General features: G+C 36.8%; 1 protein-coding gene across 2 annotated transcripts; it reads left to right on the top strand.

Annotated features, from left to right (window-relative positions):
- The first annotated feature begins 2,189 nt into the window (after window positions 1-2,189).
- meox2a (mesenchyme homeobox 2a) lies at window positions 2,190-22,976 on the top strand. Of its 2 annotated transcripts, XM_053508046.1 has the most exons (5): window positions 2,190-2,266; window positions 5,671-5,717; window positions 14,940-15,292; window positions 19,621-19,793; window positions 22,047-22,976. In XM_053508046.1, the coding sequence occupies exons 2-5, from the start codon at window positions 5,707-5,709 to the stop codon at window positions 22,263-22,265; spliced, it is 756 nt and encodes a 251-aa protein (XP_053364021.1). In that variant the 5' UTR covers window positions 2,190-2,266; window positions 5,671-5,706; the 3' UTR covers window positions 22,266-22,976. The 2 variants fall into 2 exon arrangements, with proteins under 2 accessions (XP_053364021.1, XP_053364020.1); XM_053508045.1 differs by lacking the exons at window positions 2,190-2,266; window positions 5,671-5,717 and having other exon boundaries at window positions 14,215-15,292.
- The last annotated feature ends 1,732 nt before the right edge of the window (window positions 22,977-24,708 follow it).

The raw sequence follows: 24,708 nt of genomic DNA, 5'->3' as shown, positions 1-24,708 counted from the left end.
AAGAATAATAAATTATTATTATTATTTTATTTCTTTTTTTTTAAACACCCAGTGAGTGACGGAAACTTCGTTTTATAGAGAATGACCAGACTGGTTCCAGCTGACATGAACGCTACAGTAACCCAAATACCCACTCTCTACAACTGTAGTGAGCAGAACAGCATGTATAGCATGTTGAACTTTCGTGCTTGTGGGCTACATCAGCAGAAGACTCCATCAGGTTCTCCTCCTGTCAATCAAGAACAGGAATCTTTTGCGGCAATGGGCACAGGCTCACAGGATCTGGAAAAGATCATGTATCCCCTGAGAATGATCCTGTTGCCAGTCACTACTGTTTTTTTTCTAATAACTGAAGAATTTTTTTGTGGTTTATAAACTAGTGCTGTTTTTTTAGACGGCATTAATAAAGCAGTACAATTGGAGAAGCAGTACATTCTGCTGTATCTTCCTCACCCACTGTTGGCAACCGAGCTGGCAGCTCTGGCCTTGACCTGGCCATAAAGGTTCCGCCTTACTGTACTGTTACCAACCACTGTGCTACATAAATCCTGGTGAGGATTGGCAACATTGCAGAAGTGGTTGTGTCAGCACTCCATTGGGTGTAACAGCCTCCTATCTGACCGCCATTTAGGTCATTTCCTTTTTTTAAGGCTCCATATTACAGTTCTGAGAAGGTCGGGCTTGCCCAGAGCGGAGCCCGACGCGAAACGGAGAATCTGGGTAATCTAATTAGAGGCTGAGAATGGAAGGCCGCGAGGCCTGAGGCCCGGGTGAAGTGGGGAAACATAGGCTTTGAAAATATGCACCGCAGCCTGGGATGTGGTAACGTCTGAGGGGCTAATTCTTCCGCAGGACAGAAAACAGGACCCTTGTTGGCTGGAGAGGACGGCCTCTTCAAATCGTGTGATAATGCACAGAGAGCGGAAGAAAAAAGAGAGGGAATACTGATAATAGTGTGAGATGGAGCAAAAACGACAGACGGAGAAAGAGAAAGGCCAAGGGCAAAACAGCAAGAGACAGGCGTGATTTATGCCCTGTGATTGAGACACAAAAATAAATGCAGGCCCCTTGGAGAGGAAAGCACAGACCATAAAACAAAGTACACACTCAGGCATTTTCTCTCACTCAACCTCAAATGACTGCAATCCCTCTCCATGATGTCAAAGTCAATCATTTTGGCTTTTGTCACAAGGGCTTTTATGATAGCGAGGAGGGCATTGTTTTGCCTTTAACTCGAGTATGGTACAGAGTGAGTAATTACAGATTCGGGGAGCTCTGCAGAGCTTTATCAGAACTACAGTAAAAGTAAAGGAAAGCTCATTGAAATGGTGCCTACTTGCCATCATTCTTCATTAAAGGGTCTGGCTGCTTTTCTTTCCTCACAGTAAGGCTTTGCAGTCCAGAAATTGTGCATCAGAATGATGCTGAGCTGTTGGAATATTAGTCCTGCATTTGGACGTTGAGCTCTTTTCAGCTGTAGTAATCAGAGAGAAGGTCCATCAGTCTTTAGGTAAACATGGTGGATGGGCAGGATACAGCCCATTTAGCAGGAAACTAACACATCAAGACTGTTTGATCAATGTTATTTATACGACTCACCACAAGTGTGGCATCGGGAGTTTTCCAGGCTTTCATGTGCTGGCAGACCTTAAACACACACGCATACACACGTAGTCAAACACACGCTCGACATTCCGCTTTCTCACTTTTTTTAAAGTGTTTATTTATCACGGAAGGAAATGTAGCAATGTGCTGATTACACAGTAACAGACCTGACATCATTTTTCTTTCTTTAGTGTCATGATTGTGGGAGTACGAAGGAATTTGCGTAAATGAATTCACGCCTGGAAATGTGTGACAGTCCGCACACCTTGAACCCGGAACATAAAATTTCACATGAAAAACCTGTCAAGTGATTCTGCATCTTTTTGTATACAATTGAGTGCAAAAGTTTGCATAATCTTGGCACAGGAAAAAGAAAAAAATGCACTTACGACCTAGTGTGTTTCACAGATGTTCAGAAGTTGCGAAAATGGTCAAATGATGAATTGGAGTATATTTAAATGATTACATTTCTTTTTGAATGTGATTAATTTTGTATGCTCACCATTTGCCTTTACAGCTGATTACCTCTTGTCTTTCCCCTGAACAGGTCTTGGATGCTCTTAGTAGTAATGACAACCACAATTTTCATTTTTTTCATCTCTGTTTTCAATTGTGAAGGAGTGAATTAGAATCATTAAGGAGCCGCATTACATAGTTAAAGGTGCAGTAGACATTATTTTTCTTATTCATTATGCATATAGTACTGTGCAAAAATCTTGAGCCACCACTCATTTCTTCATATTAAATTAAATGATATATATTAAATTTAACGAATGTTTTACTGTGCTGCAAAATGCCTAAAGATGTGGTTTATGTAACAACCTCAGCAGTAACCTCATTTCCCCTCTCGTCTGTTCCAACCACTCAGTATTCAGCATCATCAGTATACTAATCAACTGTTTCTCACTGGTTCATGGCTCAAGTTAGGTGTTTTTTTATGCTTGAATGATTCCCAAGTCATTGTGTAGCTTAACAAACAAACAAAACATTTCTCTGAAACTTGACAGGGACGGGACTGAAAATGAAGCCAAAGCCTGGAGAACTATTCTTCAGACAACATTAAAAATACAAGAAAGTCTGTCTCTTTGGAAGCAAAATATAAAGAAATTAGGGGTGGCTCAAGACTAAACCAAATAAAACCTATTCAAATAATTCTCTTCTCAGCAAAAGTCCACAATGTACGTAAACCTTAATGGCAAAGGAACACAGTAGCCATAAACACTAGCAGCACTTTTCCCCAGGATGAAGTGATTGAAAATTTGTGAACAGGATAAAGCTGGCCACTGGACAGATACAGTATGTAAACCTTATGTAACTAATCAAGCAGATATTATATTGTATTTACACCAATTGGCCATAACATTTGACCACCTGCCTCTTGGGTACATAGGTGCCCCTTTTTGCCTAAATAATGGTGATGCCCTGTGTTCTGACACCTTTATATTTGAACCAACATTATCCCTTTCATCAATTTGATCTACACTAGTGCTTCTCTTGGATTGGACTACACGGGCCAGTCTTTACTCCCCATGTTCATCAGTAAGCCTTGGTCACCCATGACCCTGTTACCAGTTTCCTAGTTTTCCTTCTTTAGATCATTTTTGGTGTGTCCTGACCACTGCCGATCCGAAACATCCCACAAGAGCTGCAGTGTTGGAGCTGTTCTAGTCTTCTTCTTCCTTATGCTTGCCCATTTTTTTTTTCTCCAGAACTGCAGCTTTTGTGGGATGTTCCCAGGCTGCAGCAGGCAGGACATACCAAAAATAATCTAAGGAAGATAAACCGGTGAAAGGTCCACTGATAAGGAGTGTGTAGTCTGATTTAATAGAAGAGCTGCTGTAGCTCATATAAAAATAAAATGGGGGGATTACTTAATATTAGGCAGGTAGTCATAATTTTATGGCTGATTAGAGTATATTTCTATATCTGTGATAGAGAAACATATTAGTACAATATATCATAGAAATATTATTATCTAAAAATGTAAAACAGAAGAGCACTGGTACCTGCTTGAGCCAAAGGTAATGTGTTTATGGTGTTATTACAGTTTGGCCAATTGTGTTTGCTTACAATGCTAATGCTAAATCTTTAGTGCTCAAATAATTTATTCAAGAAAAACAGAAGAACAAACGCACCCTGTGGAAAAAGAACAATAAATATAATCTCTTTAAAATCAGAATATCCATCGCTATTGTTAACGCTACCTTAACCACTCTACTGTCTGGAGTGGAGTTTTGAATACATGGGTTGGCAGAAGTTAAAGTGGAATTTGGCAGGTAGTGAAAACCTAAAACCCAGGGTAATGGTGCGGCTGGGAAAATGATTCACCTTAAATACTTCCCATACTGATTATTATTACTTTACAATAGCATTCATTAACCACTTTCTAATTAGAAAATAACTATTTAAGGGCTGTATTAGCTAGCTTAAATGCTAGTTAGACAGCTACCATAACAGTAGGTGTTGAGCAAGACAAATTATTCATGAAAATTATCTAAAATGTTTAGTGATGTTTGCAAATTACGTTAAATTCCACTTCAGGGAAAGCAAGATTTTATTCAGCTTTACCAATGTAATTGTTAAGAATTTGGAAGACCCAAAAAATACTTTTGCATCATGCAGGGGCACTGACCCTCCAGGGCTTTGCATGTTCTCCTTGTGCTCGGTGGGTTTCCTTCCGGTACTCTAGTTTCCTTTTACAGTCCAAAACAAGAGGATTTGGCATTTGGCAACAAGCAGGCATTTCCAAATTGTCCTTAGTCTGTAGTGATTGTGTGATGGAATGGCACCCTGTCCAGGATGTACGCTACCTAATGCCCCAAGTACCCTGGTATAGGCTTTAAAAGTCCCATGACCTGTACAGGATAGGCGCTATAGAGAATGAGTGTGTGAGTGATTTTGCATCGTCTTCCAAACCCATTTTATATTTAATAACATTTTAAAAAAAATTTTACATTATATTTTGGATTGTTGTCTTGCTCCTGGATTCATCCAGATTTTATTTGTAACAATGACATAAATAATATCGGTCACTGGGTTGGCAGCTTAGGCTTTTCGCTTGCCTTGTGGAAGGCCTGGGTTTAATTCATAGCCACTGGATGTGGTGCCGGTCCTAAATAAAAATGGGAGGGTTTCATCAGGAAGGGCATCTGGCGTAAAGCCTGTGCCAAGTTGTGTGCGAATCGGATGATGCACTATTGCCACACCTTGGCGGGATCTGCTCATAAGACTAACAACACCAACATAAATAGAAAATCATGGAATTATTCACATGCAATTCATATAATATGGTACAATGATAGGAAACGCAGTGAAGAATGTTAGTTTAGAAGCCATTTAAAGCGTCTTTTATCCCATGCTGTTTTTTTCTTTCTTGTCAGCATTATCTAAGCCCAAGCCGTGTCCATTTGTCCTGTTTCTGGAAAAAAACAAAAAACTTTTAGATTTTCTGTCAGAAAACCATTTAGACTTTCTAATGTCTAATGTCATCTGTTAACCATAACTCCATATGCATCTTAAATGTATAATATAGTTTTTGTGCCATATGATAGCATTTTATTATTTTATTTTAATTTTTAACTGGCTATATATTTCTTCTTTTAAGCTAAAATTATGCAAAAGTAAATGATTTCACTTACTTTACTCTATATTCCACATTCTGTATCTTAAAGGAAAGGTTTGGATTTTGGATTTAAAAAAGCAAGCATATTGTTATAACCTACATGAATCAAGACATTTAGAGAGGTCTATAAGGAGTAGCTATTTAGCAGAGGAGTCTGTTTCAGACTGTAATAACAGGCTAATAATTACAGGGTCTTAAACAAGCCTGGTTTCTATCAGGTTAGATACTGTTTGATTGTAAAAGCAAAGTTAAATAGATTCAATTAGTCTCAATTATAGGCATTATACTCGAGTCTGGAAATAATCTAAAAGTGGCACAGAAGGGAATTGAAGGTGATTTGTTTTCACCAATTGAACCGGTCAGGGTCTGTACAGAATAGTGTTAACATTATCTCTGCAATTAGCCTGCGAATTTACAGTATGTTTTTCATTGCATCATCACAGATAACTGCTGCGCTTGGATTCTTTTGGGAAATCAAGATGAAAATCTGGTATGTCATTTTTTACAATGGAATGATTTGAATTTGAATACTTTGTCTCTATACACATGCACACACACCCACCCACACACACACACATTGGCTGTAGTGTACAGTGGCTTACAGAGGCAGTCACACTTTTACTGTGTATCATTTAAACTAAATATAAAAGTTTAAATTATAAATTATATTATCATCAAAAACCTGAATGATTTAAATTTACATAGGTTTCATAATTGTTTAATATTTTAATGCATGCTCTTTAGTTCCTACAAATGCATGTAAAACCTGATGACCCATGTTGGATATATAAAGTATGCTTCACTCACAGGGTAAAAACTCAAGGAAAATCAAGTTCATGTTGTGCAAAGGAGAATAAGAAAACATTACTGTTTGTTTCTAGTTTTACATGAAAACAGACAAATAAATCTTGGTATTTTCGAAATGGGCATAAATCTATACAAACTGGCCCATAATAGTAAGAGGGAGATCCTGGTTGCTTCTCTGATCTGATTCTCTGATGTGCTCTTTATCCACAATTTTTATGGATGTTCTCCTGTAGGCAGTGTTGTGGATGTGTCATATTATTTTTTTTAATAATAATTCATGGATGCCACATGGGATTGTCCAAAGTTATGAAATTTTTTTTTTTATATATTAAAATATCTACATATTTTTTACTTAGTATTTTTTTGAATAAACCCAGAATTAAAATCTACTTAAAATGCTTGGAATCTAGACTTAGTTAAAACTTGTTTTGATGTTTCCTTGGTTTTGTCATGGCGATGGAAGTTCAGCTAACTCGGAGGCCTTCCAGTAAAAAGTCTATTTATATGCAGCTCATATGACACTTTATTAGCACATGGGTCATCTCAGGTAGTTTCCTCTAATCATGTGATTTCAGATCACAACTAATTAATAAGATGATTCACATCAGTAGGATAATAATGCTTATGCAACAGGTTTATTTAAAAAAGAAAAAAAAATGATTTCCCTTTAAATACACAATAAGTTTAATGTAGCTTTATGACATATAACTCTTAAAAAAAGAGTTTTTATATTAAAATAAATGTTAAAAAAATATAATTTTCCATCCCATGTAGTAAGAAATGCAAGGCATTGTATGAGAAACTGAAGCCAACACAGTTTTAACCCTTCAAGCATTCTCTATTTAAGTCATGACCAAAGCTGTTAGATGATTTTGGGGACCTTATGGAGACACCAACGCATTTTGATATCCTTCCATTGTTCCAGCTGCGTCATAGCCTGAGTATGTGGCTGGAGGTGGGCTGAGGTTGGAGCTGTTTTACTGGTCCAGACCTGATTAGGAGCTGTTGGGATTGTTGTGAAGCTGCGTAGGGAAATGCTCCCACTGTAGGAGAGGGAAAGGCCGGTGTAAAAGGCTCCCTTGAGCAATGTGCGTGTGTGACTGTGTGCGTGACCCCAGCCAGTGAAAAATGCAGGGGTCACTGAGTTCTGTTGGGTTGCATCTAAATTTGACTGACAGCACACAGGGCGAAACTAACCATTTTAACTTGGCTCATTCCTCACAAGCTACTACATTCGATGGAGCTTATTTTTATTTCAAATGCCAGATGTATATGTTGTGCTACAATCTGTTGACATGTATTTTACATCATATAGATCCAATCCTTCAAATGTTACCTTTGTAAAACAGATTTAGACACGATATCATGCATCGTACAGTTAATGCTAGAGTACAAGTGACTGGAACTAATTTAATTGCAACTTTATACAATTGAGTCTTTTTTTCCTTAACGATGGAGCATTTATGATCTTAGAATAGAGGTAATGTGTATGTTACTGACATTTAACATGAAGTGGAGTATTCCAAGCTGGTCTCTTTCAAACTTAACCAAACTGACCATTACCGCAGCACTGATAATCACTTTGTAATTTACTCAGCATGCAAGCAAAACGCAAATACTAGCTGAATACTATAGTAGCTGATTACTAAATTTCTATATTCTAGGTATGCAACCAAATTAACAAACGTGTTCTAAAAAAATACAAGAGAATAAAAAGCACACTATTCTATTTTCTATAAGAAGACTTGCCAGAAAGGTTTAAGTGGGATCTGGTTGAGTGCATTGGGACTGCAATCCTCTGAGACATGCAACAAAAAAGTCACATTCTTAGGAGATTTTATTTTCTCACAGGCAAGAAGTTAATGTATCTACAATGCACTGTGCACTGAGCAACATCAAATAATTTATATAATTAATTATGATAAGCAAATCAAATAAAAATTAAAAACATAAACCTGGTTTAGGCCACACCCACTTCAGGTATATATCTGGTTATAAATATGCAAAGTGGAGTTGTGTCACACCACTAACATGTACATTACCAAAACTATTTATTGGTTATACAATTATTTTCTAGCACTTATGAACTATTGCCTTTATTGACTTAAAAGTGTAGTGATAGTCATTTTTACACAGGAATTAATTTGACATTCAACTGTGATGCTATAATATTTTATACAAAAAATAAATAAATAAATAAAGATTTTGGTTTAGCGTAGCCTTTACATATTAATATTAAGTCTATTTTACTACAGTTAAATTTGTAAATAAACAAGGGATGGTGTTATATGAAATGACTTGGAGGAAACCTGCTCCATGTCGACATTCCACCTGTATTTCACAAGGCACAGTACTTGGTTGCCTTCTGTTCTTTGTCTACCCTCTACCTATCTATTGTTGATGTCATATACTCACATGAGAGTTTTCATACTTCTGCTGTGTGGATGACACTTCATCTCTCATTCCCCCCAACTACTGCAACTCCCTCCTGACAAATCTGCCTCTGTGCAGCATTCAACTTCTCCATCTCATCCAGAATGCAGCTGCATGACTTGTTTTCAATCTTCCTAAAATTTCCCACACCACCCCATTACCCTGCTCCCTCCACTGGCTTCCTGTAGCTGCCCGGATCAGATTCAATACACTGATGCTTGCGTACAAAGCCAAAAACAGGCCAGCACCCAACTACCTCCAAGCACGTACAGTATCACACATTGTACTGCACCGTGCTTCTTCCAATCCTTCAGCACTGCTTGACTGGTCCCACCATGTCTCACGGTAGACGAAGGCATGCATCAGGACTCTTTTCTTTTCTCGCACCTAGGTGGTGGAACAAATGTCTGATCAGCTGAGTGACTGACAATATTCAAATAACATCTGATCTGATATATTACTGTACTGTAATATTTTAATTATTTTGGGGGTTTAATCCTGTAAACCACCCTCTTGTCTGTGCCTTTGCTAAAATAATATATGGGTAATATATATACTATATATTCCATTCTGTGGTTAATAGGAAAAATTTGATTACTGGACTCTCGTATTTTGCGGCAGATTATTATTATTATTATTATTATTATTATTATTATTATTATTATTATTTAAACGAGCTATGCATTTTATTTGCTTTTTTTGGGTTACACTTTCTTCGAAATGTCTACACACCAGTATTAGTTCGTGCATAGCGCATGCTTATAATAAAGACACGTGAGCTGAGTCCTTTAGCATTATAAAGAATACTTTCATGTGGTCACAGGGTGAACATGCTAATAATTTCTGAAAAATGACAACTTCCAGATTGTTTAAAATATAAAATTTTTTTTTTTTTTTGTGCCAACAAAAAAAGAGATGTCGTGAGATTGTATTTTTTTTTTTGATGACGTCCTGCCTCCACATTGAGAATCCATTAGTCTGAATTGGAAGGAATGTCCCTTGCTTGACATCTCGGGACTTACACTAAGGGACTATAGGCACCAAAAAAGAGGAGGAAGCCATTAAATCATAAAAAAGTTGACTGAGTTTTAAATTGATTGGTCTTATTAAAGCAGTATGGTGGCTCTGGTGATGCAATTACCTATTGCTGTATCGTGAGTAATGGCTGCTTGTGGGTACTGAAGTTAGCTGTATTGTTTGACAGACAGCATAAAGACTATACTACAAAGCTGCTTAATGCTAGCATGGGCAAGAACCTGAACCTGAGCCTGGTAATGTTGGGTTTTATAATGGAGCATTTAAGTGGTATTGATGATGACTCTGGTCTGCCGGGTGTGTGACGTGTAGAGAAAATATTTCCCCAATTTCACGATCATTACAGGTTAACTTACAGTATTAAGGCATTAATCATGAAATACTGAAAGAATTTGCCAGCCACACCAGTACTTTCTATTCATAAGCAATTTAAACAAAAATATTATTAATTCACACTGGAGAATTATTATTGTTATTATTATTATTATTATTATTATTATTATTATTATTATTATTATTATTATTATTGTTGTTGTTGTTGTTGTTGTGTATTCTTTACTGTTAATGCCACAAAGCACTTTTCGAAAACTAAATAATATATATAATAATAGAAAATAAGTATATAATAAAATAGTAAAAGTAATCAGAAGCACACTTAAAAATAACATATACAATAAATATAAAAATCTATTAAAAGCAGGTTTAAAAAGATGGGTCTTCACCCTCTTTTTACAAGTGTCCACAGAATTAATGTTGCAGTAAATCTTTAGGCAGGAATTACAAACGGACATGCACAAACCCTTAAAAAAATTGTAATTATCAGCAACAATTTGGTAACTAGGAACTTTTTCCTGATATAATTTAAGACAGAAGTTTATGTTCCTTAAAATTAGTAATGAATAAAGTTAAGTTAAATATGTACAGAAAGACTACTTTAGAAATCTCTAATAGTAATTTTATAGGAACTCAGGAGGAAATAGGTTGAGATTTTAAATAACTTCATGAAAGTTCTTTTTTTTGGTAATTACAAAGATCACAGCTTCTTATTAGAAAGTGAGACTTACACACCAAGTCTAAGATAGATAAACATTGTACTTTACGAATGGCTGTCTTTTTACAAAATCCCACATCTGTAACACATTCAGATTTAACCAAGAGCCAAACAAATATGGAAATATATCATACTGTATATGCCTCATATACGCCATGTCAGTACTAAATAATAGTTAATAGTTCATATTACTAATACTAATAAAAGAAATAGTTAAAGTCTATTAAAAAAAGATAAAACAAGGTCACTTTAAATAATGATAGAGCATACAGTAAAAGTAAAAAAAAAATCAGACGCATTTATTTATTTCCCTTATATCTTAAAAAAGTTCTATTTACTTAATAATCAAACAAACAAACAAAAACTACAGTGTATACAGACATGCAAGACATAAACAGACACCCATAGTTTTATAGCAATTTCTTTTGCACCAAAGTTTGCTGCTATTATTATGACTTCTATTTTTCCAGACTGGAATTGACCCTTCCTTAAACATGACTCGAAATGAAAAATACTTAAGAAATTTCTGATTTTACTTCTGATGAACTGACCGGATTGTTAGTCCTGAGGGAGGACTGTCGCAGAGACACATACCTGGGAGTCTTGTAATGGAAAGCAGTTCATACCATTAACAGAATTATATTTCCATTTTAAAGACAAGAGTAAAACATTAACCTGGGAGTCTTGACCTGGTCGATCTGGGCCTTTCTGAAAGACGTCTTCAAATATCTATTGAGACCTACTTTCATTTCAGAAGCGGCCGAAAAGTTTCAGAGTTGCCTAAGAACGGCAGTAAATGATCTTAATCAGGTTGATTAATATGGACATGCAACCAGGAGACATTAAGTAGAATTTGTTGTTTAGTTCCATCTTGTCTGTGTGTATGCATAGAATAAAATGTATTGAATAGAATTTTATATAATAAGTCAGGTTACTTTTACTATTTTATGAAATAAACTTACAAATAGTAAACAGTGTGATATTTTGACTGCAGTGTACATATTTTAATTATTTGCCTGATTTTAGCAATTTGCAAAAAAAAAGGCTGTTCTAAGCATCATAGGAACATTTTGATTTATTTTTATTTTTTTTCTTTTTCTATAATGTGGCAAAACCTCTTCCCAATCCTTTTATCCTGTTAAGCCTATTTTATATTCCTGCTTTCAACTGCTCAGTCGTATAGATCAGCAAACGTTGCTGCCAGAGTATAAATTTAAAAACTACAGAAAATGTAAAGTTTTATAACAGGACACATTTTGGAACTCTAGTTTTGCTAGATATCTTGACGATTTAGCTCATATTACCCGTGTTATTCTTTAACAGTGGCAGGCTGTAAATAAAATCAGACTAGAGATAAGGATTGTTGGATATCAGTGTGTACCTTCATACTGTTTCTTTCTTTCTTTTTCTTTCTTTTTTTTTTGGGATATGACTTTTTGTAACTAATTTATGGCAGGCTTTAGTTTTTATCCCTTTGTACCCTTTTGTGCCCTAAACTCCAGGTCACACATCCCGTTGCATGCTGGGAATTGGAAGGCTGTGTGCTGAATAGGAACAGGCCCACAGTCTGTACTCATTTAACACACATGCCACACCATGAGGGAGCAATTGCACATATTAAACCAAACCGTGTCTCTACCAAGTGTCCCCCATTCCGGCTAATCACAATATTTAATCGAGGATGAAAGCAGAATTGTGTGTGTACTCACCTCAGCTTTGTTTTCGTGGCACATCGTAGAGATGGTGCAAGCTGAATGATGATCTTCTGTTCCTTTTCTTTTCTCCCTCCCAGAAGCCTGGGATTGTGTCTCTCTCCTTAACGTCTGCTAAAGCCATTTCCCCAAATACAGTGTTTTATTTCCTCGTTCTCACGAATAGGCAACACGCTCAGTCTCTGTGCTGTAGTGGCCCACGCGTGGGTGTTGCTGTCGAGAGGGAATGCGGTCAACACTGTGCGTTATCAAAACAGACTCTGTGATTATTATTTATGTGAAATATTTATATGGTTAAATTAGAACACTGGGTTTATGAGGGTAAAATTTATCAATAATTCAAATAAAAAATAAAAAAAGGACCTTTACATTAAGAGTGTATTATATTAAAATTTCTGGTTCAAAGGCTTCACCCTTACATCACATAAACATATTTTGCACATGTGATTACACGAATAATATGTGATCGCATTAAAAAACAATTAGAGAGCACACAAATTCAGCTGAACACATTGTAATAATCTTCGAGTACCTGAAAAATAAAAGCACAAGCTTGATGAATCGTTAAAAATGGACGAATCGTTAAAAGAAAATCACTTGTGGAAAAAATGAAAAAAATAAATAAACATCCCATAAAAATGAAAAATGAAAATGTACGAATACACAAATCATATGAGACCATCACACGGAAAATACAAACACATGCAGAATGTAAAAAATGATAAATCATGTCATAAAAATACATCGAGTTAAACGAAAAGAAACACACTACACATGTAAAACAACAGGTGATGCGTCTGAAAGTCACATGAAAATCATAAGAAATTCCTGTTAAAGTATACGCCTATGGGTTCATTCGAGTGAACAGCAAACCTTATGTCATTAATAGTGTATTAGTAGAGAAAATAAAACCGCATAAAACATTAAACAATGGTATGTTAAAAAAAAAAAAAAAAATTGTAATTTAATCAAATTCCTATTTAAAAAAAATAACTTCTGAAGTGTATGAAAACAAACATAAAATGCGTATATTTCTATGTGACTTTTATGTAAAGTTGAGAAACAAGACTGAATATCTGTGAATAGACTGTGTAATATTTCCGTCTTATAAACCCAGGATTCCCTTATTCGATCCTGAGCTTGGGTTACTGTCTGTCAATTTCCTTTTAGATTGCACTTACGGTAGGTGTGAATGTGTGTAACGTACTGTGACGGCCTGCCGTCCCATCCAGTGTATATTCCCGCCTTGTGCTCAGTGTTTTATGGGATAGACTCCGGATCTGCTGCGATTCAGACCAGGATAAAGCGCTTGCTTAAAGTGTATGAGTGAGTGAGGTTAAAGGTGCTTGAATTGACATAACAATAGTCAGCCTTAAAATATGTTTTTGCAGCTGGCTCAGAACTTTTGCACACCCACAGAATGTCGTAACTGTTAAGGCTCTTTTATTATATGTCTAAAGAATAAGTTGTACAGACAAAAAGTCTTAATTTTGATTATTATTACTATTATTATTATATAAGTAACCAGCTAGCTCAGTACTGAAATTTGAATCAGTATTGTTTATCGCAAGGGGAAAAATATTAGAATCACTGATTTAAAGTTGCTTAAAATGGAAGATTCAAGACTGATATTTGAGTAAATGTTTACTATTTAGACAATATGGAGAAAATTGTACAGCAATAAAACAGAGCATATAAAAAGACTGGTTAAAATTCAGTTGTTTTTTTAAATTAGAATTATTTTTAAAACTACTTTTACGCACGGTTATTACTGAAGATGTAGATTGCTTGAATAACTGTCTCTTTATGATGAATATTTACAGTCAGGGCTTTAGTAATAACCCCCTACTGTGTAAATCATGTCTACAGTATGAAAAGAGGGAATATCGCCAAACTAAGTGCTTTCCTTCTGGCTTCTACGTTAAAGAAAACAAGGACAAAGAGAGGGCACTATAGGTCAAAATCACAAGCTTGGAGATGAGCTTCCTGAGCTGTGGCCGTACATTTATCCTGCTGTATATTATACTAGGTCTGTCATGTGGATGTGGTCAGTAGTGGCAGCGTGGTTCTCTGACCCAGCCTCCCTCTCACATTACAGCTCTATTTATAACACCCCCTTTCTTGCATGGGCTCCCCGCCCAGCATGCATCTGGAAGCCCCAGCCCATAGCCCGAAGCCCATAGCCCCAACTCTGAGCAATGGCAGGAAGCTCCTACCACTCCCATCTCCTCTGCACTCTCCTCCAGGCCGTCATCTGAGCTCCTGCTCCTGCTCGGCTCAGCTGCTGCTGCTGTTTACCCAACGCCGCCTGGCAGCTCGCGCTCGCCGCACGCTCTGGATTATCACACACACACAAACACACACACACACATGGGCGTGCTTAGATGCACACACACATGCACACACGCGCATATATGTCTTGATTTTTTTTCCAGGACGTCTTTAATGACGGAGAGGGAATTGGTTCATTAATTTGTTTGCGGAGATAAACTTAGTGAAAGGTTCATTTATTGCTTGCGATGGATCACACTCTGTTCGGCTGCCTGCGCGGCCCGCACGCTCCTCCTCAGGCCCTGCACCCGGCCTTCGCCCTGCACAGCCGCTCTGAGCACCTTTCTGCCTACCCTGACCTCTCATCCTCTTCCTCGTCCTCCTCTCCCTCTTGCGTGGTCAGCTGTTATCCAGGAGAGGATGGACTCTTCGGAGGGCACGGGCACCAGCGTGGACCCCCGATTACTCAGCAGCATCACCCTGTTACACCCCAACCACAGCAAGGCAGCTGGCACATACCCCAAATGTCCAGTGTGTCAAACAACAATGTGCGCTTAGGCCTGGGAATGACGGGGACGGACTCGGGCTCCTCAGATATGGCACCTGGTGGTCCGAGTCTCTGTGCCAGTACACCCAGTCTTGGTGGAACCATGCCCTCAGGGGTGTCCTGTCTGCCTGGTGGGGACTTTGGGCGTCAAACACTGTCCCCAGCAGAGGCAGAGAAGAGGACCGGAAAAAGAAGGAGTGATAGTTCAGGTAAGAGAAATTAGACTGTAAAACTTTTGGAGTAATGTGTATTCAGATATTTTTTTTTTAATCACTGTTAATCCTCAGCACTGCTAATGGTTTTTTATTATATGTTAAAACATGTAAAAAAAGTGCTCTTGGGAACTTTGATAATATAGTATAATATAATATGTAATATATAATAACTTTTCACACAGTTACTCAAATGTTTATCATAAAAAGAAACTAAATAGGATCAGTAGAGTTTCCCTTCATTACCTTTCCCTTCATGACTCAGTGGCTATTAACACATTGTACTGGTTTGTGGGATTATTCAGACTGGGTTTTGTAGTAGCATTTTTGGAAAATTAGTCTCCCACTGCTCGGAAATGTGGTGCCGTATTTTTGCGAGTGAGACTTTTGTAGGTGTTGGCTGACACGCACAGAAGCAATTATTCTGACTAGAGCCAGGAGCAAAGGCCAGACTATAACTCTGTGTGGGCATTAAACTGTTCGTATGTTCCACTTTACACACCATCTGCTTCGTCTTGCATGTTTTAGAGAGCAGAAAATTAGGCATACTGTAAAAATAAAATAATCATTAGAAGGATTGTAAAGAAGAAAACAGCAGGACCTAAAAAGAGGTGAGAGAGAGGAGACTCAGAGTTAGCAAAGCATTATCTATTATAAATAAACCATTTATTTTAGTTTTGTTATATCAGAATGGAAGAAGTAGACAATATGGAAGTTATAGTACAGTTTTTAGTATTTTTTTTCTATTTGTTTTTCACATTTTTTTTATATTTAAGGTGCATAGAGAAACTATCTGAATTAAAAGTTCATCAGGATCCAGCGTTTCAAGTTTTTATATGTCTCAAATTTTATTCCAAAAAGGCATGTTAAACCAAAATTTTATTTGTTTGTTTGCCTGGTTATTATTTCATTCCCAATTCAAAGAAGTTAATTTACAATTTTATTAACAGAAAGTTAGGGCTTTTATTATTATTTTTCTCTCCTCACAAGCTGCATTGGATGAATTGTAACAGGTGTTTTTAGAAACTGTAAATTGTGATTCCTGTTTATATAGTGTTAATAAACATTAATAATATCTAATCCACAGTATGTGTATAAGGTGGGACATTAAAATGCCTCTACAACTCCTTTACTTAATGTCAATTATAATATATAATATAAAATAAATATACATACAGTATATTTTATTTTTAATTGACAATATCTATATCTACATATATCTATATATATCTATATATATCTATATATATATATATATATATATCTATATATATATATATATATATATATATATATATATATATATATATATCTATATATATTATTATTAACTGAGTATTGATACACAATATACATGCTTATCTGCATATCTAATTCATAATCATTTCCTGTAGATTTATATATAGTGCCTAAGCGCTCTTCTGGACTCTGTCGGTTTAATTAGTTACACTGTATATAAAATGGCTGTAGCTGGAAGGACACTGCTTGAGCACTGATTGAAATTTCCTCTCCGGAATCACCGTCTTTGCTCTCCTGTAGTTCAGCATGTAGTGCAGCAGAATTATATCTGACAAATAAGTGCTCACATTATCAACTGTGATTTTCTGCTAGTTCTAATAGGACTTCAGGGAACTGAATGTAGCTTATGAACAGAACTGCATTTCTAATATGTACTGTTCGACTCAAACATGTGACAGCAGCCTAATTAAGATCACATCCAATTTATCATGTTAGGGAGTTTTACTTTCAGTTCCTAGAAATTGCTGAAGTATTGTTATTGGTGCTACAATGTTATAAATTGACCTACGGAATTACATTTTGTAAAAATCCTAATGACATAAATGTTGTAAATTCAGATATTAATTTAATAATTTGTGACCGAGTATTAACTTTTTTATGGGAGTTAATCATTAAGGCAATCCAAAGACAACAATCGCAATATCTAATATTTTTCTTGTAAAACTGTAATAGTTGGCTTGTCGCTTCCACTCAGTATCTGGGCCTTAACCTCTCTCTCTCTCTCTCTCTCTCTCTCTCTCAAACGCACACACGCCCACACATATAGCCGACATATAAGTCAAATTTTTATTATTATAGATTTATAATGAAATCAAACTTTTCCTGCTTGGCTTTACGGACGTTTATTTATTCTCATCACTCGATAAATAAGAGAATGAGAGAAAGAATAAACAGTAACTATAACGTGACTTGGATATAATGTGTACAGTTTCCTACATGTTGAAAAGTAATTATAATCCGCTATGGCTAGGGAATAAATAAATAAATAAAAAAGATTTAAGGCTTGTACAAGTGAGTTTGTACTCAATGTCAGCATATTATTAGGCCAGATAAACTATTTCCACATTGGGACATCTGGATGCGCACTACGGAGTCAGATTTTCTTTAATAAATCTTTACTTATTCAAAACGGAATTCAACACTGGGCGACTAAAACCATATGCAAAACTGAAACAAATTATCATTTAACACATTTTTTCAGTTACTGTCTTGTATCTGAAATCAGGCTCAGTGATAATGACAGTATGTGATGTAATTAATGACAAAAATGATAAATAGTTTCTAACTAATGTATTGCAGAGAACTTTAAAAATCATCCACAGACGGGCAGACTTTCGGAGCAAAAACACGGCTTTTTTTTTTTTTTTTGCTTGTGTTTTTGAAGTTAGATGAAAGTTAAGGCGCAGGCCTAATTGCTGCGGTGTAGCCATCCATCGTAAAGCTGGGGAAAAGTTGCTTTAAGTTGTGGCACTGTTCGCAAACAACTTCACATGTTAGTCTTTCTTCTTCCACAATGGCTGTGTTTAGCCCACAGTAACTGGCTTTCTCCAGTCCTCAATCAGAGCCAAACGCAGCCAGACGCCCAGCAGCCAGGGAAGGCCCGCTAAAATTACAGGCCACTCTGAGCGCTTACAGAGGTCACAGGGAAATGTGACTGATGAAATGGGCCATGCAGAGTGGAAATGGTGTAAGAAATCAGGAGTTCTACAACAGACTGTACCTGATATACTCTCCAATGTAAAATACACTTCTGCCAATGTTTTTTTTTAAATTAGTTTTATGATCTTTGCCTGGCTAATGACTTAGTTGCTGCTATAAGAGGAAAGTTAGGAAAGCAAAGTACAATTTGACTGAATGGCTGAATGCAAGATGATTAAATTTTCTTCAACTTCATAGATATATTTGAAAAAAAATTCCTAATTTACATTTATACCTTGTTGTACATCCTGAATAGTGCAAAATGGTACAAATTTAGAAATAACTAAACGTTGTATATTGGACAAAAGTACACTTTCTCCATCTAGCCAAACACAATAGGAAGTGCTGTTCATCCTAAAATAGTGTCTATTTGAAATCAGTTCCTTTTGGAAATATGTGTGTGTTGAAATAGCTGAGTTCTTCCCATGGCTTGTGGATGGGGCCTCGTTAAAGTGGGCTCTATTTACAGCTGGGTTAAGGATTGCCAGTTGGATTAGCACAGACCGGAGGTTTTGTTGCCTTGATGTGCAATTTGCCACTGAGGCATAGCCTTAAAAACATACCGCAAAATCTAGTCATGAGAAGGGCAAACAGTTCTCTGTTTCTACCAATAAAACAAACACCAAGAACGAAATTTCTTCATTGCGGTGTAAAAACAGCCGAGGTCAAAATTTCTTGGGACGACTTTTTGTCTATCGCTTGGAGTTTTCCAGTCCAATGCTTGTCATAAATACTAACTCAAAAGCCAAATAATAAAGAAGCTTAAAACTGGTAATTCCACATAAACATATGGGAGAGTATCATCTCATGCCAAGAAAATAAAAAATGAAATGTAACAAAGAGAGAAGGACAGAGACATTAACATTATAGCTTGTGAGTCATATAGGGAAGAAGCCTGTAAAATGTTGAGGTAAATAAAGTAAAGAACCCTATTTTTACATTATCCACAGTTGTTTTATTCCATATTAAAACTTTAAAGGTCCCTGATTCATTAAGAGGAAGACAAATTAACTCCACATTGGAAAAGGCTTTTGTTAAGAGTGAGCACATATTGTGAAAGATCCACAAGTCAGAATATGAAACATCACCATTGAGAATGTCAGTGCTATTAAACACAATGCTTACCGTACTTATACTTACCGTAAAAAAATTAAATAAACGATGGCATTTCATTTCGATGCAGAAATTCCTTTTAACCCAGTTTCTGAGAAGGCAATAATAATTTGTGATATGCAAGTGGAAACTCAATAGTCATTTTGCATCATTTGGAAATTCTGTTTTTTATATAACAAGTGGAAATATTTTCCTTCTCTTCTGCGTCCCACCAGAGTCCCAGGATGGAAATTACAAATCAGACTCAAGTAGCAAGCCCCGGAAGGAGCGGACCGCCTTTACTAAAGAACAGATCCGAGAGCTTGAGGCGGAATTCGCCCATCACAACTATTTGACCCGACTGCGGCGTTATGAAATAGCGGTAAACTTGGACCTGACGGAAAGGCAGGTATGACAACATGCAACTTCAAGCCTAAATATTTAGCATTATTTTTCAAAGTGTTGAATTTAGTATTCCCTTAGTCTGCCTCACCACGCAGCAGTCGTTATGGAGAGAGACTATCATGGGGACTATCATATTCCAGATGTTTCAGCAAGGTCCCATCATCAAACTATAGTGAAGAAATAAAGAAAGGCAAAGGATAAGCGTGTGTAGTTAGGCACTTCCTGCACAAATTGTTCTGCGTAGGAAGAACATCTGTGTAGGCAAGGAAATATCTTAAGGCAGTTTGATTGGTGTGAGAGAAACTGACATATGCAAAAAGATCTAATCGAACATCCTGGATCTGAATCATTTACCCATGATAGCTCCATTTTGCAAGTTTAAATTCAGTCCCAATTATTCTTAATTATCAAACGTTTATGAATACATGTTTAATAAAAATCGTTCCAAGCCTCAGTGGCCTTATAAAACACCTCGCGGAGAGTGTTTGACGGGTGAATACTCAGAATTAGGTATCTTTTTTTGGGGTCACATTACCTCAGCATAACATTAACCTTGCCACACGACGGAGAGAGCAAACCCCCTCTTGCTATGTGATCCCTGTGTGAACCAGCAGCTACTGAACTTGGCATTGAAATCTCTGGACAATTATCACTTTACTTTGCAGCCATCAAAGTTAAAGCTACTAATTCCAAAATAATAACAGCAACTTATAGTAATATAAGTAATAGTAATAATACCACGTGCTAGTCATAATATCTGTACATATAGCCGTAACAATTAGTGTCCTAGCTTACTCAGGTTACATTATTTTTGAAGACCTGACTAATGAGGTATTAAGAAGACGTAATAGGTACTCAAACTTGTCAGGAGTGATGTGGACAACTCTCCATGCTGTGGGCAAAAGTGCAAAGCTTGCAGATGTATTTTAGGAACAGTCCTTGTACACCGCTGACAGCAAGGGCCCCAAGTGGCAAATCATACGGCAAGATTTATCATGGAGAATCTACAAATCATTAACCCCAATGTTACAAAGACAAAGTTTAATCCTAAAATATGTCATTAAAAAAAGATTTGGTTTTGTTGTATCTCTTACTTTATTATCTGTTTGAAGAAGACAAAACAAACATCAAAAATGATCAATATTGAGTGCTTTATTTTGGGTTTATTTGAGGAACCTGTCTGAAGTATCCATTACAAACAATATGAATGCATTGGCTGCCCAGAAGCAAACCCCGATTTGCGCAGTAAGATGACATCCACATCACATGACTCAGTTCGTCTGCATCATGACCCACCAAAAATAAATTTTAGCACAGTGTGATCCCACCCCCGGGCACCAAAGCTCATGACCAGTGAGGACTCCCTCGCTCGGTGATGGCCATTTAAGAAACTGCCTAGTCATCATTCCAGGGAATGTAAATGATTGCCCTTGCTTGTCAAGAGAGGAAATAAGGGAAGCATTTGATCCAACTGAACAGATGCACTCAGATGACAATTTTTATTGCTAATATGGAAACTCTCCATTTTGGGTAATACCAAGTAAGCCCCAACTGACCACGGGCTCTCATACAAATCTATTGCCATGACCTACATTGTTTCATTGAAAGATACAATTCCACCTGGTCTGTTAAATATTCAGTTTTTGAACCATATTTGTAGAAAAAAAAACTTTGATCACTGCCAAAAACTAGAAGCCAGGCAGAATAATCATGTTTAAGTCTTCGGAATATACTCTCACTGCTTTAAAAAAAAAAAAAATAGTGCCAACATTACAAGCCTGCAAACAGAATAAACCACAAACATAACACAAATTTGTCATATTTTAATGAAATAATCCCCCCAAACGTAATAAATTTCCCCCAAACTGCCATGACGTCTGTGGGATCATTACATTAAAAGCTGCAGATTTGTATTACATTTATGATTTATTACTTTTGTAGCTGTTATTACATTGGCGGGTGTTACGATTATGTTTAGCAGACTAAATTGGCAAATTTTGCATATCAACCTGCCGAAATAAATAGCACATACTCATGTGATCATGTCCCATAAGCAACTGTCCACTGACCAAGTGTTATTAGCTTACTTGTGGTTGGTGAGTCATGGATGATGTTCAGATAGTTCATACAGTACTATGCCAAAATGAAAGCTCATCGGCCAACCATATGACCGAACACACTGTTCAACCTTCACTTCTTGTCTTCATTAAATCTGGTACGTATTTTCAGAGTTGTTTTTTTTTTCTCTCCTCTCCAGGTGAAAGTGTGGTTTCAGAACAGACGGATGAAGTGGAAGCGAGTGAAGGGTGGACAGCAAGGTGCCGTGGCCAGGGAGAAAGAACTGGTTCATGTGAAAAAGGGGACTTTGTTGCCGTCAGAGTTTTCGGGCATCGTCGGTCTCCATCACAGACCAGACTCACTGATGAACGAGGACAGCCATGACAGCGATCAGAGCTCTGAGCATGCTCATTTATGATATAAAGATGTTGGCCATGAGATGCATATCATACCCTAGTGCTATCACAGTTGCTATTTATGAAGAGGAGCCACATACTCGGTTAGCAACCCAGGGCCTTTTATCCCCATGGCTGCATTATGAACCACAACTGGAAGACCTAGAGGATGGAGGGAATGCTCCTACAACGTTTTTTGGGTAGTTGATGTGGTAGCTGAATGACTGTGCTGAAAATCTATGCACATATCCCCATGTACACAGGACTGACATCTTTCAACAGACTTATGATTATGTTAAATGTGCACGCGCACGATAAAACATGTACACGCATGTGCACGATAAAAAAAACACGAACAATGTGCCTTGCTGTAAATGAACACTTAAACACAGTTTACAAGTGGAATATTATTAGAGTTGTAAAGTACAGTATAAATGCATTACACACCTACAGGTTTTAATTCATTCAGAAGGGAATGTGCAACTTGCCTGTGTTAAAATGTTGTTTCTAATTTGGTTAAAATGTTGAACATTCCATAAAACGTGCCTTGTGTCACAAAGTGAGTCTATGCTTTGGTTTGCACTGTAAACCATCATTCATTTGTTTCTACTGTATATTCAAAAAAATTGTCATGTATACCAAAATAAGATTCAACCCATGCAAAAACTCCCTTTACTTTAAGTATTAAATTTGTGTAAATATTATTATGAATATTTTCTTAACTCCCATCTCACGCCTGCTACTTTCATCATAAATAAAAATGTCGCTGGCTTTTCATTCAGTCTGTAGTCTTCTCTGCAAACTGTGCATAAAACATGATCAACAGTAATCTCTCCTGAATCTTTGACAAGTGAAGAGTAGTTTTAATACTTGCTGCAAATGGGTTTTGAGTGCTTTGTGTGATCCTGTCTGTGCCTCATCATGGCTAATATATGCCAGGACAGAGAGTATGGCTATCATGAATAAATCATTGAGGAAGCAGGAGAGCACTAGCGCCAGAGAAATTCAATGTCTCCTCTAGGCAGGGTCAAGACTTCTGCCAGATGCCTAAAAGGAAGTGTACAAATGGATCATATTCTATTACAGAAGCGCATTTGAGATATTGTTATGGGATCCAATTTCTCTCGCCTTAGCGTGAGCATGCATCCTAATTGGTAAAGAAAATCACAGTGTCTAAACACAGGTTCGCCCACCAGGACATGTGACTGAGTCCTTCGGCCACAAGAACCACGCGGATGTTTTGCGGTTGGTTTCAATTAGCAAGAAGGAGAAAAATAAACAGTAAAGGCAAAGTTTAAAGGAAGTATTGCATAGAGTGTTGGGGTTGCATCAAGGAGCAAACAGTGAAGATTAAGACTGCATGGGTTTATAACTACAATAGGTGTCAGTACGTAGGATAAATCTAAATCATATGTACATTATGAGATGATTAGAATCGCGAAACCCAGATCTTTTTTTGTGTTTTGCAGAAGCGTTCCTTTAACAGAAAAACAGATATATGCACCTAATATTTGTCTGGACTTTGCCAAAATTCTGCTTCCCACACGTTCCTGCTGAAGTGCATAAGGTACTTTTACAGGATACACATTCTTTTTGTGGCCTTGAGGACATGACAAATAATGAGGTAATGGCTCTTGATTTTAATTTACAATACAGTTGGAAAATTAATTATACTGTTCTTTTTTTTTTCTTAGATGCTTAGATATTAAAATGGTCATTTTTCCTGGGGACAATAAGTAAACGTATTTGTGAACTTCTGACTATTCTTCACATACGAATATGGATTGATTTATTACTGCCAGAACTTTCTTAACTCTTTTTCTTTTTTTGTTTGACACACTGTGTTTCAAGTGTGTGAGTTCATGGTTGACCACCAGATGATCCACAACTTTTATTCTTCTTCTGCATTAATAGTTAATTATCAATGAATATCATCCACTACGTAAATTGTTGTACAGGGTGTTTCAAAAGTCTCCATGCAAAGGGGAAATTAGCAATGTAACTCATGCCTTCATAAGTGGATCTTCGTGGATAATCACTTCTCACTTTCCTAAACAGCCTTATTGAATGTATTACCAAGTTTGGCAACAGTGTTATGTGCTTGCCTTGTTAACTGATAAGGGCCATTGCATCTCTGTGCCAGTACATGAGGATTTATTATTATTTTTTTTACATATATAAGAGGTAATAAGGTTTTAAACAGGTCTTTTTTTTTGTTCTTTCTTTCACAACAAGTCACAAATTATGCATATGCACTTTATGCAAGCATTGGGTGTTGTGCAATTCTGGTGTTATATAAATTGAAGCGGAAGTTCAGATACAGGGTTCAGTGTCAGAGTTACTCCTGATACGTTTATCCTTGAGTAGTAAGTTAAATATCACGATCTGAACCTATCATATCGCTCACACTGCAAACATTCACCCTGGAGGGCAAAAGTCATCTCTGCGTTTGTGAACCATCTGAAA

This window comes from Clarias gariepinus, chromosome 11 (assembly GCF_024256425.1).
Source record: "Clarias gariepinus isolate MV-2021 ecotype Netherlands chromosome 11, CGAR_prim_01v2, whole genome shotgun sequence".
NCBI lineage: Eukaryota > Metazoa > Chordata > Actinopteri > Siluriformes > Clariidae > Clarias > Clarias gariepinus.
The sequence above is the reverse complement of the archived record's forward strand: the minus strand, read 5'-3'. Positions and strand labels throughout refer to the sequence as shown.